This window comes from Pristis pectinata, chromosome 2 (assembly GCF_009764475.1).
Source record: "Pristis pectinata isolate sPriPec2 chromosome 2, sPriPec2.1.pri, whole genome shotgun sequence".
Taxonomy (NCBI): Eukaryota; Metazoa; Chordata; class Chondrichthyes; order Rhinopristiformes; family Pristidae; genus Pristis; species Pristis pectinata.
Genome location: NC_067406.1, coordinates 65,080,738 through 65,097,299, shown reverse-complemented (window position 1 = coordinate 65,097,299; position 16,562 = coordinate 65,080,738). Strand labels below are relative to the sequence as shown.

Below are 16,562 nucleotides of genomic sequence, written 5' to 3'. Positions count from 1 at the left end.
TCTTCCCACCTACCTGAGGGGCTTGGTTTGTTAAAATTCAATGCATAGTGTACAGGCAGTCCCCAGTGAGCACACAATCATCTCACATAGTATAACTGCGCACAAGGACTGCAGTGCCCAAACCTGACACTAAGTCCAAATCGGTGCTTGCAGTGTCTCCAGAGACCAACCAGTGATGGCTGTTGCCATGCATCCCAGAAAAAGGTGGAAGGCCAGAAGAGACTGAAGTGGCCCAAGCATGTTGACTACTACTTCTGAGGCTGTCCTGCACCTAGGTTGATGGGTTGCATGTGAATGCCTCATTGTTCAGAATGCATGGAGTGTGTACAGTTATGTGGACATGGACATTATATCAGTTCAGCAGTTTCTAAGAATGCAGTGCTGCACGGTACATCTTAATTGTTGGAAGTCTTTACTTATTCTTAGAATATAGAACAGTACAGAACAGAAACAAGACCTTCAGCCCATGATATCTGTGCCAAATTAAACTAAATTTCTTCTGCCTGCAGATGATCCATATCCCTCCATTCCCTGAATATTCATGTGTCTATCTAAAAGTCTCTTAAACACCACTATCATATCTGCTTCCAACACTGGCAGCCTGCTCCAGGCACCTAACACTCTCTGCCTTAAAAAAAAACTTACCCTGAACATCTCCTATAAATTTCCCCCTCTCACCTTACATGTATGTCCTCTAGTATTTGACATTTCTACCAGAGGAAAAATATTCTGACTATCTACCCTATCTATACCTCTCATAATCTTACAAACTTCTATCATGTCTCCCCTCAGCCTTCAGTGCTCGAGAGAAAACAACTCAAGTTTATCCAACTTCTCCTTATAGCTCATACCCTCTAATCCAGGCAGCATCCTGGTAAAGGGTAGACAAAAGATACACAAATCTGTCCACAGACTATTATCTCTTCCCAAATCAAAGTCAAGGTACTGTCAGACAGGGTGTGGGAGGGGACCGTGGTGGGCGGGGGGTGGAAATGATAGTGGAGTACATGGAAGGTACAATTGAAGGTACATTGCTGTCTCAACATGCAAGGGGGAGTGGGGTGGGGGGGCAGGTGGAGGAATGATGGTGGGTGGTAACACTAAAAGGAAAGTGGGGCTACGGAAGGTACATAGTCCCATGCCCACGAGCCAAGTCATAAGCACACAAACACTGGCTGCCAGTTGCGTGGGCTGTTGCCAACATCCTCTCAGCAGTAACCGACATATTTTCTATCAGATCTATGGGCAGAACAGGCATGACCAGCTGCCACGAGTCCACACTGGATCTTTCAACTCTCCACAAAATGTACATACAAGAAATGAAGGCCAAGCGGAAAGGATGGATGTGGCCATGGGGTGAACACTTACCTGCCCAGTACCATTTCCACTGTGATGCGGGTGATTTTGATGTCCTCTGCTTCCAGACTGTAATTCATAGCATGAGGCCCATGTTTAATGGAACATTGGTTTCTAGTAGTACCTCGGGCCAGGAAATTGTGGGCATGGTGTATGGGTGAGAATCCCTCTCTCACTGCAGTCAGCCAACACCAAGCTATCAGCAATTACTGGCAATGGCCTTGTGCTTAAATTTAGTGTTTTAAGCAAAACAAAAAAATAGGACTTATTTACTGCCTTCAACATCCATCCCCCATCCCATCCTTAGCCGCTGTTAGTTCCGACAAAGGGTCTTCGACTTGCAACATTTACTCGCTCTTGCCTACAGATGCTGGTTGACCTGCTGAGGTTTTTTTTTTAAGGGTTTTGCATTTTTATTCCAGAGTTTCAATATCTGCAGTATTTTAATTTCCACTCCAAACCACTCACTGCTTACAAAAAGATTTTCCTCATGTCAGTTTTGGTAGTTTTGCCAGTTCCCTTCATTCTATGTCCCCGGTTCCTGATTCTCCCACCATTGGGATCGGTTTCCCTCCAACTCTGCGACTACAGCGTCCCTGGCTTCAGACACTCCTATAAGATCAATGTCTGGATTACTTCTCCTTCCCTTCTGTTTGGTGAATATTAACACAGGAAAAAAAAAGTAAAAAAATTAAAAACACATTTGGAATGTAAAATAACACAATTAAGAACAGAGAATACCTGGATCAAATGCTTGCAGCCTCTAAAGTGATTGCATGCTTCACCAAAAGCTTGACCTTTGATTGGCAAGCTGAATAGCCATTAAATTTAGTTTAGCAGTGATTAGACCTAATCTCATGCCAGAATAATAGCCTTATTTTAACGGTCTTGTCTTGATAATGCATGTATTACCCAACATGCTAACACCATAGGAAATCTGTCATATGTACCTTATCTCTCTATAAATAGAATACAAGTTTATATTTAACCCATTTAACTCCAATGTCTGTCAAGCAGCAGATGTCAACAAGCTATGTGAAAAAAGTATGTGTCAAACTGAACTGAGTGGTTCATTCTCTATGTCCATAAAAGTTAATAACAATACAATAGGAAAGTATACCTATCTTTGAAAGCCAGAAGAAATTCAAAAATACAATGATTCAAAAGTAAGCAACGATCACTATTAAATGAGTCATGGACCCATAGAGAAAAGGTACACTAAATAATTCACTTTTGACAGCTTCATCCTCAAAAGGGTTTGTTTTTTTTTTTATGTTCAGTCTGTTAACTACAAACTATTGGACTTGAAAGGGCCTAAAATAAAATGTACAGTCTTTCTGGGAATTTCCTGAAATAACTCTTCTGTATATGGTAGAATTGTGACACAGTCACAGAATGGTTATAGTACAGGAGGAGGGCAAGGGCATTCAGCCCATCGAGTTTTTGCTGTATCTCTATTACAGCAATCCAACTAGTCCCATTCCCCTGCCCCCATAACCTCGCAAATTCTTTCCTTTCAAATAGTTTTTCAACTCCCTCTTCAAAACTACAATAGAATCTGCCTTGACTGGTGCAGTGATGGTACACCCCAGACCCTATATATTTGCTGTGTGAAAAAGATATTTCTTCAAGTCACTTTCCATGTGTCAATCATTTTCATTCTCATTCTTTTTCCCCTTGTTTTTGACCTGTCCGCCAGTGGGAATAGCTTCATTCTGTCTATAATACCTGTACCCATCATAATTTTAAATACATTTATCAGAACACGTCACAGCCTCCTCTGTTCCAGGGAGGAGGACCTCAGCTTCTCCAGTCTGTGCACATAACTAAAGTCTCCAGCCCTGGAATCATTTTGGTAAATCTCCTCTGCAACCTCTCTAAAGAATCCACATCCTTCCTAAAGTGTAGGCACCTTGAAAAGGACACAGTACTCCAGCTGTGGCCAAACCATTGTTTTATTAAGGTTCATTATGACTTGTCCTTGCACTCTATGCCTCTTAAAAAAAAAGCCAAGATCCCATATTTTAACTACTTTTGTAACCTGCCCTACTTTCAACAAACTAAGCACATACACCCTTGATTCTCTGCTCTTGTACCCCTTTCAGAATTGAGCCTTCCATTTTATTTTGCTCCTTCTCATTCTTCCAAACAAAATGTATGACTTCACATTTCTCACTTCAAATTTCATCTGCTTTCTACCCGTTCCACCAGCCTGTCCATATCTCCTTGTGGGCTGTCACTGTCCTCCTCACAGTTCATTGCACATCCACGCTTAGTGTTAGCTGCAACTTTAGAAATACTACCCTGTACACCCAAGTCCACCTCATTACTTTATATTAAGAAAGTTGTGTTGCCAGTACAAACCCTGGGAGACTCCACTGTACCATTCCCTCTGGTTCAAAACACAATCTTTCAATACTACTCCCTATTTTCCATTCCTGAACCATGCTTCCATCCACGGTGCCACACCTTTTATTCAATGGAATTCAATCTCGATGACAAGCTTATTATGTTGCACCTTTTCTAATTCCTTTTGGAAGTCCATACTTACTACATGAACTACATTTTTCTCATCAGCTCACTCTGTTACTTCAGTTAGTTAGGCAGGAATTAGCTTTAGCAAACCCATCCTAGTTTTCTCTAAATTCATTTATGTTTGTCAAAGTAACTGGTAATTCCATCCTTGATTATTGTTTCTGGAACTTTGCTATAACTGATTTTGAATAAAAGCATAACCTTTGCAATTTCCCAGTTGTCAGGCACTGCCCCAAAGCTATGGAAGATTATGGCTAGAGCCTCTGCAACCTTCTCTAATTACTTCCCTCAACAACCTTATATCCTCTCTAAACCAGGTGATTTAGAGTTCCAGAGAGTCCTTCAGCCCACCAAGTCCACGCCAACCATCAACCACCCATTTTAGGTACAAATAGCCTTCCTAGTAACTGCTCTTAACTAATTTTGGTCCATCCTAAGTCTCAGCTACATCTTTGTTTGCTGAAGCTCCTGCAGCATCTTCTTCTGATGGAAAGTACTCAATTGGTGCTTCAGTCATGCTCTCTGCCTCCATAACTAAACTTCAGGTTTGGTCTCTGTTGTCTCACTGCTTCTCCAACAACCTCTTTCCTATTCATGTATCTTTGGATGTCCTTTATGTTTGCTGCCTGTCTTTTCAAAGTTTCTCTTTGCCACTCTTATTTCTTTTTATTTCCTCTCTAACTTCGTTCAATCACCCTGGCATCTGTCATTTGCTTTTTTTTTCCCTGCTCTATTTTACTCCCTTTTTGGTCATATAAGGAAGTTTGATTTCTATTTCTTTATCCTCCTCACTCGTGGGAATGCATCTAAACTGTCACTGAAACATCTCCCAATTACAATTTTATCTGTCAAGCCATCACACCAATTAACCCAGGCCAAATCTCTTCCTTAATTGACTATTTTAACTTTGGGGGTCAGGGTGCTATATCCTTCTCCAAACCTTTTTATTACAATTACTGTTTCATAAATATAGTTCAGAAAGAAAGGCACTGTGGGTCTTAGTTGAGAATCATAGTCATAGAGGCTATGAATACATTCTTAATGAAGATGGAGTAAAACCACCCTCCTTAAATTCATTACAGATCACAATGTCTGGAAGGTGAAACGTTCCTGTTTCCTGATCAAATATTTCCTGAGATAGTAAGTGATTATTATTTTATTTCTCCAAGTCATTTTAAAACAAGCTACAGCATGAATTTCAGAAAGTTACTGAAGTAACCTTTGGTAAAAGAACCAATTTACAGATGCTTTCCCGCACCATCACCACATAGAGATAGAATAAAAAAGGACAGTGAAAGAATGGAGAAATAGATTAGTGAGAGTGATATCTTTATATATTATATTTTATGAATACCCGTTTTGTTATCATACTGAATTTGAAAATAATAATTGCTTGTAATATGGGGATAAATTTATTACATGATATTTTTCAACCCATGAGTAAGAGGCTAAAATAGTTACCATTCATTTTAGATCAAAATATTTGGCTTCATTATCTAGGGGCAAAATTCTGAGAATTTTTTTTGAAATTGTGTTACCTGAGTTCTACACCTATTGCCGACTTCCACATTGGAAGAATGCAAAACCGCTCCCGTACGAGCATCAAAACTAGACTCACAAAGCACAGCATAAAACCATATAGTAGCAATTGTTGCTCAGAGCCTAGTTCTCAGCCTAGAGGTTGAAAGATCTGCCCAGGTAATTAAGTACCTGAAAATTAGAATTATATTACTTCAAAAGGTAAAAGAGCAATGCAACAATTTTAATGGCCCAATATCTGGGACATACAATGTTGATGTCCCAACTAGTAAAATCTACAGGCAGGACAAAAAAGTAACTGGAAACCCTACCTTTAAGTGATGAGGAGGAACAGGAGTATTTCTCCAGGCTGGGAAGTCTAGGCTTAACTAAACTCTCCTACTAGCAGATCCCACTTTACAATTTGTGCCTGACTTGAATGTAAATGGGTCTTTGTCACCCATGCCTCTCAGTACCCATTCCAGGTTAATTTGATTGGCCATTAGAATGAGCTAAATGCTAATTTGATTTGGCCAATAGAATCAGCTAAATGTTAATTTGATTTGGCAATTAGAATCAGCTGGCATCCCACATATGTTGCAAACCCAGAGCAACTTCCTAGTTTTCTGTTTGGAAATTAAAATTGTCGAAATGAGGAACTTACATTAATAACTCTTACCTTATTAATTTTGAGATATTCAGTGTCTTACCTTGAAAATCTGTTTCAATATTTATACATGTGAACATAATTGTAAAATAATTGTAGTGAGTAGTATGTTTCTGTATTTTGTGTGAAGATTTTGCTCAATAAACAAAATCTGAAATAATCATGTAAAAATCAAGGATAGATTTTCCGTGGATGGTTGGGGGGAAACTTATTGAATCACAACCCCAGCAGAAACCTCGGGTATAAAGTTGCTTATGACATTTCTTCAGCATTTCTGCCACTTTTCCACACAAGTGATGGATGAACAGGAAACAACACCATGGAAATTTAGCTGCTTAATGTGCACTGTCAACCTTGAAGCACCAAAATCTCCTTCTCCACAATGGAAGTTCACCCTCAAGTTTGGGAATATTGAGGTTTCATTAAGATTCTGGTCAGGATTTAAGATGCAAATGTCATTTTCACAAACAGTAGGGTAAATGGTTTTACAGTCATGCCACATATGTGTAAAAACATTTTTTTTTGATTTGCTGAGATTTCAAATTCTATTAAAAGAGAAAAGCCATTTGAGACAGATATACATATCATTCGTGAACCTGAAAAAAGTCCAATTTATTTTAAGATTTGCATTACTGGAGCAGAGACGGGTTATTAAATTTCTTTTGATCAGACCAATACCAGAAGTAATTACGAAGTAATGTTGTACTTTTCATTCATTATTGCTTAGTGAGCATGCAATCTATAACATCGTTAATTGGAGCAATGCGGCCAATTCACATTCAATATTAGATACGATAGCAGGCTGTGATAAGTTCTTTGGCATTTATAGTTCATATAGGAAAAAATCTGCAATGTTTGTAAGGATTAGGTTATAGAACTTCTCCTAAGCTGTGAACTAAGGAGCTTGATTTAATCATTCAAATTACCCAAATGAAAACCTCTCCTTCATAATGGTACAATCCCAAAAGGAAAAATTTTTGAAAGGACACCACCATAATAATTGAGATATGCTGATTGTCCACTTTCCACTGCACATAGTTTTACTTTGCATAATTAAAGCTCAATTTATCTGTACTTACATGCATTATAATTAAGTAAACACTAGAAAAACATCATTTTCTCTATTTTTTTATAGATCTGTGTTCAAAGTTTTAATTTTCTTCACTTAGCATAACACCATTTTGGTCTAAAATCTCGAAGAATGACAGAGTCAGTCACTCCAACTAAATCCTCAGTAGCTTAAGTCCCCTTTCTAAATCTGATACTTTGACTGGGTGATGGGCATATGGAATTTAACTCGATGCTTTTGCAATTAAACTTCTGAAATTCTCTTAATGATTTCCCTGCACCAAAAGATCATTGCATTTCAATATTAGTTAGGTGTTCTGGGTGCATACCTAAAGTAGGCATCTTTAAAAATGCAACTCTGGATCCTGTTATCACAGCCAAATGGAAAATTGGGTTATAATAACTGTTCTTCTACTGTTAATGCTCCACCTGGTATTAACAAGCACTGAGTGGACTTACCAGTGATCTGAGTCTGCTGTAGGCACACAAAAATAGTTTGGAGAAATTTGCCAATTTATTGCAAAGACCAGTTCGAATCCTGTTGTGGAATACTAAGTTTGGAAGTTGAAGTTTCTTAGACCTCACACTCCAAGTGGCCAGACCGAGGAGGTTGCAAGGGCTTTGACAGAAACTTTCAATTCTCCTCTGGCCACGGGAGAAGTGCCAGATGACTGGAGCACAGCAAATGTGGTACTTCTATTCAAGAAAATCAGCAAGGAAAAGCCACGTAATTTCAAGCCAATGAGTCTAACATCAGTGATAAGGAAACTCTTATTGGAAAAACTTCTAAGGGTCTTACTTTGCACTTGAACAAGCAGGATTTGATCAAGGATAGTCAGCATAGGTTTATTAAAGGGAGATCCTGTCTACTGATTTTGGTGAATTTTTTGAGGCGTGTCAATGAGGATAGTACAATGATGCAGTCTAAGTTGACTTCAGTGAGACCTTTGATAAGGTTCTACATGGGGGACTAGTCCAAATGGTAAGATAGGAGGCTGGAGGTGATGTCAAGGGTTTGTTTTTGTGATTGGAATCCTGTGACCCGTAGGGTATTGCAGGGTTTGGTGCTGGGACCCTTTGTCTTTGTTAAATGCATTAACAATATGGATGTGATTGTAGGAGGAATGATTAATAAGTTTGCAGAAGACATTGAAGGTGTCTGATGGTGAGGAGAATTGTCTTTTGCTACAGAATGAAATCATTTAAACGGTAAGATGGGCAGAAAAATAGCAAATGGAAACAAATCCTGAAAAATGTGCAGTGATTAGTATTTAGGTAAGTATTTGATAATGCCATGGTATTTAAAGCTATGGGCCAATCCTGGGAAGTGGGATTAGTACAGATAGGTATTTGACGGCCAACATGGATACAGTGAGCTAAAGGGCCTGTTTCTGTGCGGTATAACTCTATGACTTTCTATGATGTGATAACATCACCTGTTTCAGCCTTGCTGTAACCGGTTCCCAGTCCCGAGTTAAAATTGGTCCATCAATCTTTCATCATCCTTAAAAGAATCCACCTCAATGATAAAGCCATCCTGTAAAAGCTGAAACCTGCCAACAATTTACTGTCATTGATCTACTTGTTAATTAATTAAAAAAAAAACACACAGAAGTAAATGGCACTCACTGTTCATACTTACAATTTGGTAGGTTGTTAACTTTTAAAAATTGCAGTCATCCCAGTGCATTTTAAAATGATTCCTGGAGAAAATTATTTTGTTACTTAAATTGCAATCCCTTGATTTTTAAAGTTTTTTTTACAAATATCTGTCACAATCTTGACTTTATGGAAGAAAATCTATCAAACACAGCTTTGGGTTCATTTTTCTTTATTGTATCCCTCAAGGTTCTGCATTGTTAAAGTTGGTTCAGAAGATAAAATGGATTTCAGATATGTTAATGTGTTTACTGAGGCAATTTTTTCTGTGCATTGTATGATGCCATTGTTGGGTTAGTCACAAAATCTGCTCTGTGACCTTGGCACCGGTATCATCATGCAAATCCCCAAATCACATGCGTCATATTCAACATTAAAACCAAAATGGTAGCACAAAACAAATGTGGAAGAAATACAATAAAGTAAACATTAAAGTTGTGTTATAAGATTCTTTTGTAGAGAAACCTAGCTTTTGTGTTTCTTTAAACGTAAAGCGTCTCTTGCACGATATAGAAACATTTTTTTTACAATTTAAAGTTTTGCACTGAAACCAATGTAAATTGTGTACTAGACACAGGAAATTAAAAACCACTAGATACTACTTTCAACCATCAACACTTTCATATAACATGTGGTATTACATTAAAAAAATCATAGGAGTGTAACCTAATTGTTTAATTCAACCAATAAGTGCTAACATATGAACTCCTTTGATTTTATGTATCTGCAATGCAAAACCTTGTAAACAGTTGTGTGGCTCAAAGCATTTTGAACTTATGATCCCAAGATTTCTCCATCACATACTATGGAAGCAGATTTCAATCTTGCATCTGGACAGTAACCTGGCAGAATGATGACACACCCAAAGTAAAAGCCTCCTGATTTGTAGTCCATTGATTACAATGGAATAAAAAACATACGCAGATTCTACAGCAAATGAGTGGTCTGCTCAGCCAGATTACTGCCCAGACCATCTATTAAAAATGATCTCTCTGTGTCTATTGTCATAACTAATCCTTAGTGTCCAATAGCTCATTCCAATTGTTCCTTCATTGACTTTGCAACTTGAATCTTTTTTATAAATTGACACATGGGTTGTATGGATTCTGCAAGTCTTCTCTGAATGAAACATGGCAAAGTAAAGGCTTATTTCTAAAAACATACCAAAGTACATAGATTAGCAATTACCGGTTGTATTTGGCATCATCATCCTTTAGAAATTCCACATGCCTTAAAATGCATCAATGATTATTTTGTGGCATCATTCCTTATCTCTTTAATAACAGGTTCTCTGTTTAAATATGTAGCCCAGTACACTAAATTGAAAGTTCCAAATAAAACTGGGAACATTATCCTGGACATTCTGTCAATTTTGCTTACGCTGTTAAATGTTTTCTTGGCCTCCTGTGGTTTGGTCTCTGGTTTAGCCTCTTTTGGCTCTGCAGTTGCACTCTTTGCAATCGTTGGCAATACTGAGTCCTTGGTGATATTAGGTGCATAATTGGCAACTGCCACTGCATACGCATTATTTTTCTTCATGATGGAAGCCTTTTTTTTCTTCTGCAAAAATAAGTGAAAGCCATTCATTAATTTCTTCATTGATTTATGGAAAATCATCAAACCATACAGCATAGAATTAGGTCATTTGGTCAATCTTGTCCATGCCAGCTCTTTCAAAGGTCTATCCCATTAGTAGACCGCAGAGTAGCATAGTGTCTATGGTAATGATAATCCTTAAATTTAGACACATTCAAATCCTATCAAAGCAGCTGAGGCTTTAAATCTAATTAATTAAATACATCTGGGATTTACAAATAAGGACTAACATCAGTAATAGTGACCAGAAACTCATGCATTGCTGCTTAAAAGCCCATTTAGTTCGCTGATGTCCTTCAGAAAAATCTGACTGAAATGTGACTCCTGTCCTCCAGCAATATGGTTGAACCTTGATGGCCTTCCATAATAGACAAAGAATCAGCTCGGTTCATGGGCAATTGGAGACAGGTAATAAATACTGGCTTGCCAGTAAAAAAAAAGAAAATCCATAGCATTGCAAATGTTTGTTAAGCAAAGGGAAAGGCCTTCCTGGATTTTCCTGCAACTTTAGTGATGAAAATACCTAAACAGGAATTAAATTATGTTAATCATTTCAAAATGCATTCATAAATTCAGAGATTTAAAGAAATAAATCTCTTGAAGAAATATTTTCTAAATCTCCCAAAGAAATATTTCTGAAACCAAAAGTCTGTTCTCAAAATTTGGCACTGTTTTCGGGAAATGTTATAGCTCTTTATCTGCACTCCAACATGCAAGATAGATGATTTATCTCAGCTGAAGTGTTACCAATCTACTTCCATGTTGGTACAAAGGTTTGACAAAGTTTGTATGATCGATAGGACTGGCAATCGTCTGTTACTTCCTTCATCAAGAGACCTTGTCTCTTCAGATAGACAATAATTTGCCTTGCAAGCATCATCAATTTGACATTAATTGGGTCAGTATTACAGAGATTTAATTTCAAGGAAATTAAGAACTGCATGTGAAGATAACTGCTACTACTCAAGATAGAAATATACTTCCATTTTTTCATAAATATGTAAGTTTGATTTAATTAAGCATTTCATTTTCATCTCCACCAAGTTCAATAAATAATGCAAAGTGCAATAAACATCAGTTTTGCGTTAACCCATCCACTCTCAAAAAGTTAAATGATGAATCATGTGTTAGCTTCCTGTGGGAGATTAGTGGAACCTCAAAGTGATATTATAAAGAATTCAACTTACTATTCATGATTTTTTTTTATCTCCTGATTTCATAGATACCGTATCAAAAATTACATCAGCAAATGAACAGAATCTTTGGGAAACTCATCTCATTAAGGAGGCGAACAGTGTTTGTTCAGGTACCTATGAAGCAAAATACAATACCTGATATAATGGGGCAGAAATTCTGCTTAGATTGTCTGCACCAAAGGGTAGGAGAATATTAGGCTATGGTTTTACTCAACTTCAAACATTTAGTCTCACTAAAGTTAATGGAACCAACATGCAGAGGGTGTTGCTAATGGGAAAATATTCTTATATACATGTGGCACCACTGACTAAAGGTGAATTTCTCCCACTCTGGTGTTCTGACTTTGGTTTGAGTCTGCATTTATCCATAGTTTAAAACCTTATTATGTTTCAAGCTATAAGAGAATTAAGAGTTCATAACTAATCTTGTCTCAGAACTTGTAAATAGTAATTATCTTCTGTTTGGGCTGCCCCCTCTAAGTTTATTTCATGAATATAATCAATTCCTGAAAAAGATGCACTTTACCGTATCAGAAGGTGCAAATATGTAATAAAATACCATATCATTATAGGATTTTGTATTTCAAGTGTATTATTGATAGTAAAGTTCCATTTTTAATAAGTAGCTTCATCTTTTTTTATCCCAGTAGGAAAATCCAACTGTACGACTAGTTGATGGCACTGAATTTACATGTTGACCAGGGGTTGGTGTGGGAGCAGACTTTACTAAAATTATATATCACTTGAAATGTTGCTTGAAAAGCTTCGATGTGAACTTTTATTTGTATGATATTTGTGCTCATCAAGATGAGGTCCATTAGTTCTAGATTGTTTTACTCAGCTTCATTAAACGAGGAATGACTGAACAGAGAACAAAATACCAATTATGTGTCTCAACCACAAACAAAAGAAGAATCCCTTGTATGTTACTGATTTCCAATAATGTTACTGAGATCCAGAAATTTTTATGCACTCGGCTACTGAATCAGATTGCAAAATTGATTGGATACTTCCTATTGCTCAGAGCACACACTGCCATGCACGTGAGCTGGAGACAGCTGGACACCCAGCAATGGCATCAATTGTGATGCAGTGTATGCTTGTTGTTGTCACTGCTGGAACATTGAAGCAAAATACACAAAATGATGAAACATTAGCTTCAATCAGGAAAACAGGACTGTGGTGTAAGATCTGATGCTTTAGGAAAGTCTATTCTTTTCAGGAGTTCTACAATGCTATTGGGAAGTCTTCCATGGAATATGAACATGGACTCTTTCCTAATGCACTGATGGATGAGCTTCTTGATGTTTTGCAAGTGAGGCCTTCTACTTTGAGGGGTTGGCGCAGGAGATGAAGGGGACCCTAACATCAACGATCATCACCCCATTGTCTAATTAAGTATTGGGAAACAGGAATGGTCAAAACCCTGAGTTTACACAAATTCTTATATCCAGCAGCAGTTCTGGTTAAGAACCACTGCATCCACAGCAACCATCTTGATGAGACATTATACAGGTAAGTCTGCACTTTGTGTGTAAGTCCTGAAATGAAAACAGGAGTCATGCTTCCAATGTATATGGTGCTTTGCAAATGGAGAGAGCATAATGGTCCCTTGCAGGATCAGATGAAGCTAGTGTGGGTCCCCTAAGTAGAGGACTATTTCTGAGCATGTTGGCATACTGATATTTCCATTATGATAAGTGACTGCTATGTATTGAAAAATTAATGAATTACTGCAAATGAGAAACACTATGATGCTAGAGCAACTCAGCAGGCCAGGCAGCATCCGTGGAGAAAAGCGGGGTCAGGACCTTTCTTCAGGACTGAAGATAGGAAAAGGGGAAGCCCAAAATATAGGAGGGAAAAATACCTATCACTGCTCTGCTTTTCCCTCCTATATATTGGGCTTCCTCTTTTCCTGAAGAAGGGTCCTGACACGAAACATTGACTGCCTGCTTTTCTCCACGGATGCTGCCTGGCCTGCTGAGCTCCTCCAGCATCATCGTGTTTCCAGCATCTGTAGTCCTTTGTTTCTCTATTGCCAATGAAAATTGGGTACAACGCAAAATCTTGGGAACAGTGTATAAGGTAGGGAGAGATGCATATCTTGATTTGCTCTCTGACATTTTACACCAATGAATTTTTGGAACATCTCTGTAATTACATTGTCTTTCATGTATAATGATCCTTGGTCTATCATTTGGGGGAGGGGCAAGAAAAAAATCTCAGTGTGACTAATGTTCAAATACATAGAACATTACAGCATACAATGTTGTGCCGACACTTTATCCTGCTCTAAGATCTATCTAATCACCCCCCCCACATAATCCTCCATTTTTCTATCTGCAAATATGCCTCCTATAACTAGCCAATACTTTTTGTATCAGATTACGATCTTCTGTAAACAATAGTAAGAAAATTAGATTGATAGCATTGTAAAATTGGGAATACTGACTTGCTGAGCCATTTGGTTTCATCATACAATGGAATGTAAATTCTTAATTATAATTCATGTTATTTGTATATATTTAGCACTAAAACGGATTAAAGAGTATGAAAATTGATCGGAGCACAAAATCGGTCTGAGTGAATTACCATTTCCGTAATGGAACAGAAAATGGGCTGTCAATTTGCATTCATCCATTTATATAGTACACTTCATACTTCAGAGGTGCCCAGACTTCACTTATTCACATTGTAATAGTGGAGGACAGATCATTCACCACTGACTATCCTCAAGCACCTCATTTGTACTCTGGTTCAGGTACCTGACATGATATAATAAACGCTAGTCAACAAAAATTGCTAAGGCCTCATAACCGAGGCTGATCTGGTGTCACCTTGTGTTCTGCTTTTCAACAAGATTCATTGGAAAATGATATAGAACCCATATCTAAGCCCTTCTTTTCACCCCCAGTACTACAATGCTAAAAATTATTATAGTTCTATTCCCCAGTGGTTTACATCAGCAAATGCAGCACTGTAAACCTGGCACCCTTCTAGCCTTTATTGCATTGTAGTGCATTATGTGCTGAATTTACCCATTAAGCTATGGAGGAGAGTATATTATGTAATATATATTACATATTATATTATTACTTTCCATATTATGATTCTATTAAAAGCAGATAAAAGAAATCCTTACCTTATCATTCACAACACTTTTGCCATCCCAAGCCCAGCCTCTTTTAGTAAAATAATTTACTGTGGCAAATTCTATTAGTGCAGAAAACACAAAGGCATAGCAGACAGCAATAAACCAGTCCATGGCAGTTGCATAAGCAACTTTAGGAAGAGAGTTTCGAGCACTGATACTCAGAGTTGTCATTGTCAGCACTGTTGTCACTCCTGGAAAAAAAACAAAAAATTAACAGAAGATTCCATCATTTTATACCCATCTGTAGAATGCAAAATATCCCCAAAAGCTCTTTTATGTTTATTTTCTTGTCCAACCAAAAAACAATGCAAAACTATTGCTAGCAACAAAGCATACACAATGGTTTTATTGACATTGTAGATGTGCTCTTCTACAGTATGTTATAACAAGCCATACCTCATTATGATTCACATTTGAATTAGCAATCTTCCCTAGTCCATTAAATATGTGGAGCTTTGATGACAAGAAGCTGGAGGTTGCTTCCACATGGTGCTTGAGGTGCGTTCCTACCATTTTAATAAATGTGAATTGCAATGACCTTTGCAAGACCAAATACTTTATTTAGATGCAAGTTGGTGCTAGTGGCACATAGCAGAACAAACGTTTTTCTCTTGCAAAGAACATATTACACACATGTGCTCTGATCAGTCCCAAAGTACCTGAATGTCCTTCCTTTTAATTAAAAATTGAATGGCTTCTTTTCTAACCGATTGGGAATGCCTTGTATATTTACCCTGTCCTGTAGTTGGCTTTCCCTTTTGACTGCTTGTTGAAATTCTAATGTACCAAAGCAAATGCACACAAGAAATATAATTAAAACAATCCCTATAAGCAACATGTTGATTTGGTGCCTTACTGAATAATGGACCTAATATCAACATGAAGGCCCCCTCTGAGCTTGGGGTGGAAGCCAAAAAGTGTCAATGTCTGCAACTGCAACAATAACTGCTAACTTCCAGATTCTAGAGAAGCAAGCTGCACATGGTACGATGACTATTCACGTGATACTATTCCGCTTAAAAAGGACAAGGTACAAATCAGAATTGGAAGAGCTGGGAGGTATTCATAATGCCAGCAGAGAAAGGGTTGCACTCAGATTTAGTAATGCATGACTGAAATTACCTTTGGGTTCAGGAGAGCTGCATTTTCCTCCAGCAGTGGGAGGGAGAAGCCTGAGGCTCTCAACGAGGTGTGTCACAGTCACAAAGAGATACTTTCATCAACAGCAAGGAAACAGGCCCTTCAGCCCATGCTGACCATCATGCACCCATTTTTATACTACTCTTACCCTAACCCATTCTGTTCTCCCCACATTCCCATCAATTCCTCTCAGTTTCTACCACTACCGATACACCAGGGGCAATTTAAAGTGGCCAATTAACCTATCAACCTACATGTTTTGGAATGTGCATAGAAACCCATGCTGCCAGAGAGAAACTGCACACTCCACACAGACAGAACCATAAATCAGGATCGAACCCAGTTTACTGGAGCTGTGAAGCAGCAACTCTATTAGCCGCGTCACTATGCCACATCGGTTGAGGATTCCTTTTGTGGCATGTAACATGTGTATTTCATCACACTTCAATCTTTCGCTCGGGGTCGAAATGTCTAATACTAGAGGGCATGCAATTAAGGTGAGAGGGGATAAGTTCCAAGGAGATGTGTGGGGCAAGTTTTTTTTTTACACAGAGCATAGCAGGTGCCTGGAATGTGCTGCCAGGGGTGGTACTGAAGGCAGATACGATAGTGGCGTTTAAGAGGGTCTTAGATAGGCACATGAATGTGCAGAGAATGGAAGGATATGGGC

General features: G+C 38.1%; 1 protein-coding gene across 2 annotated transcripts in view; it reads right to left on the bottom strand.

The window, feature by feature from the left end:
- Positions 1-8,893: 8,893 nt before the first annotated feature.
- gabra2a (gamma-aminobutyric acid type A receptor subunit alpha2a) overlaps positions 8,894-16,562 on the bottom strand; it is a 152,078-nt gene continuing 144,409 nt past the window's right edge. For both annotated transcript variants that reach the window (XM_052032074.1, XM_052032081.1), the window contains exons 9-10: positions 14,741-14,943; positions 8,894-10,363 (exon numbers count right to left, since the gene is read on the bottom strand). In XM_052032074.1, coding sequence (XP_051888034.1) covers positions 10,052-10,363; positions 14,741-14,943 — 515 coding nt within the window. In that variant the 3' untranslated portion in view covers positions 8,894-10,051. The remainder of the gene's footprint in view (positions 10,364-14,740; positions 14,944-16,562) is intronic.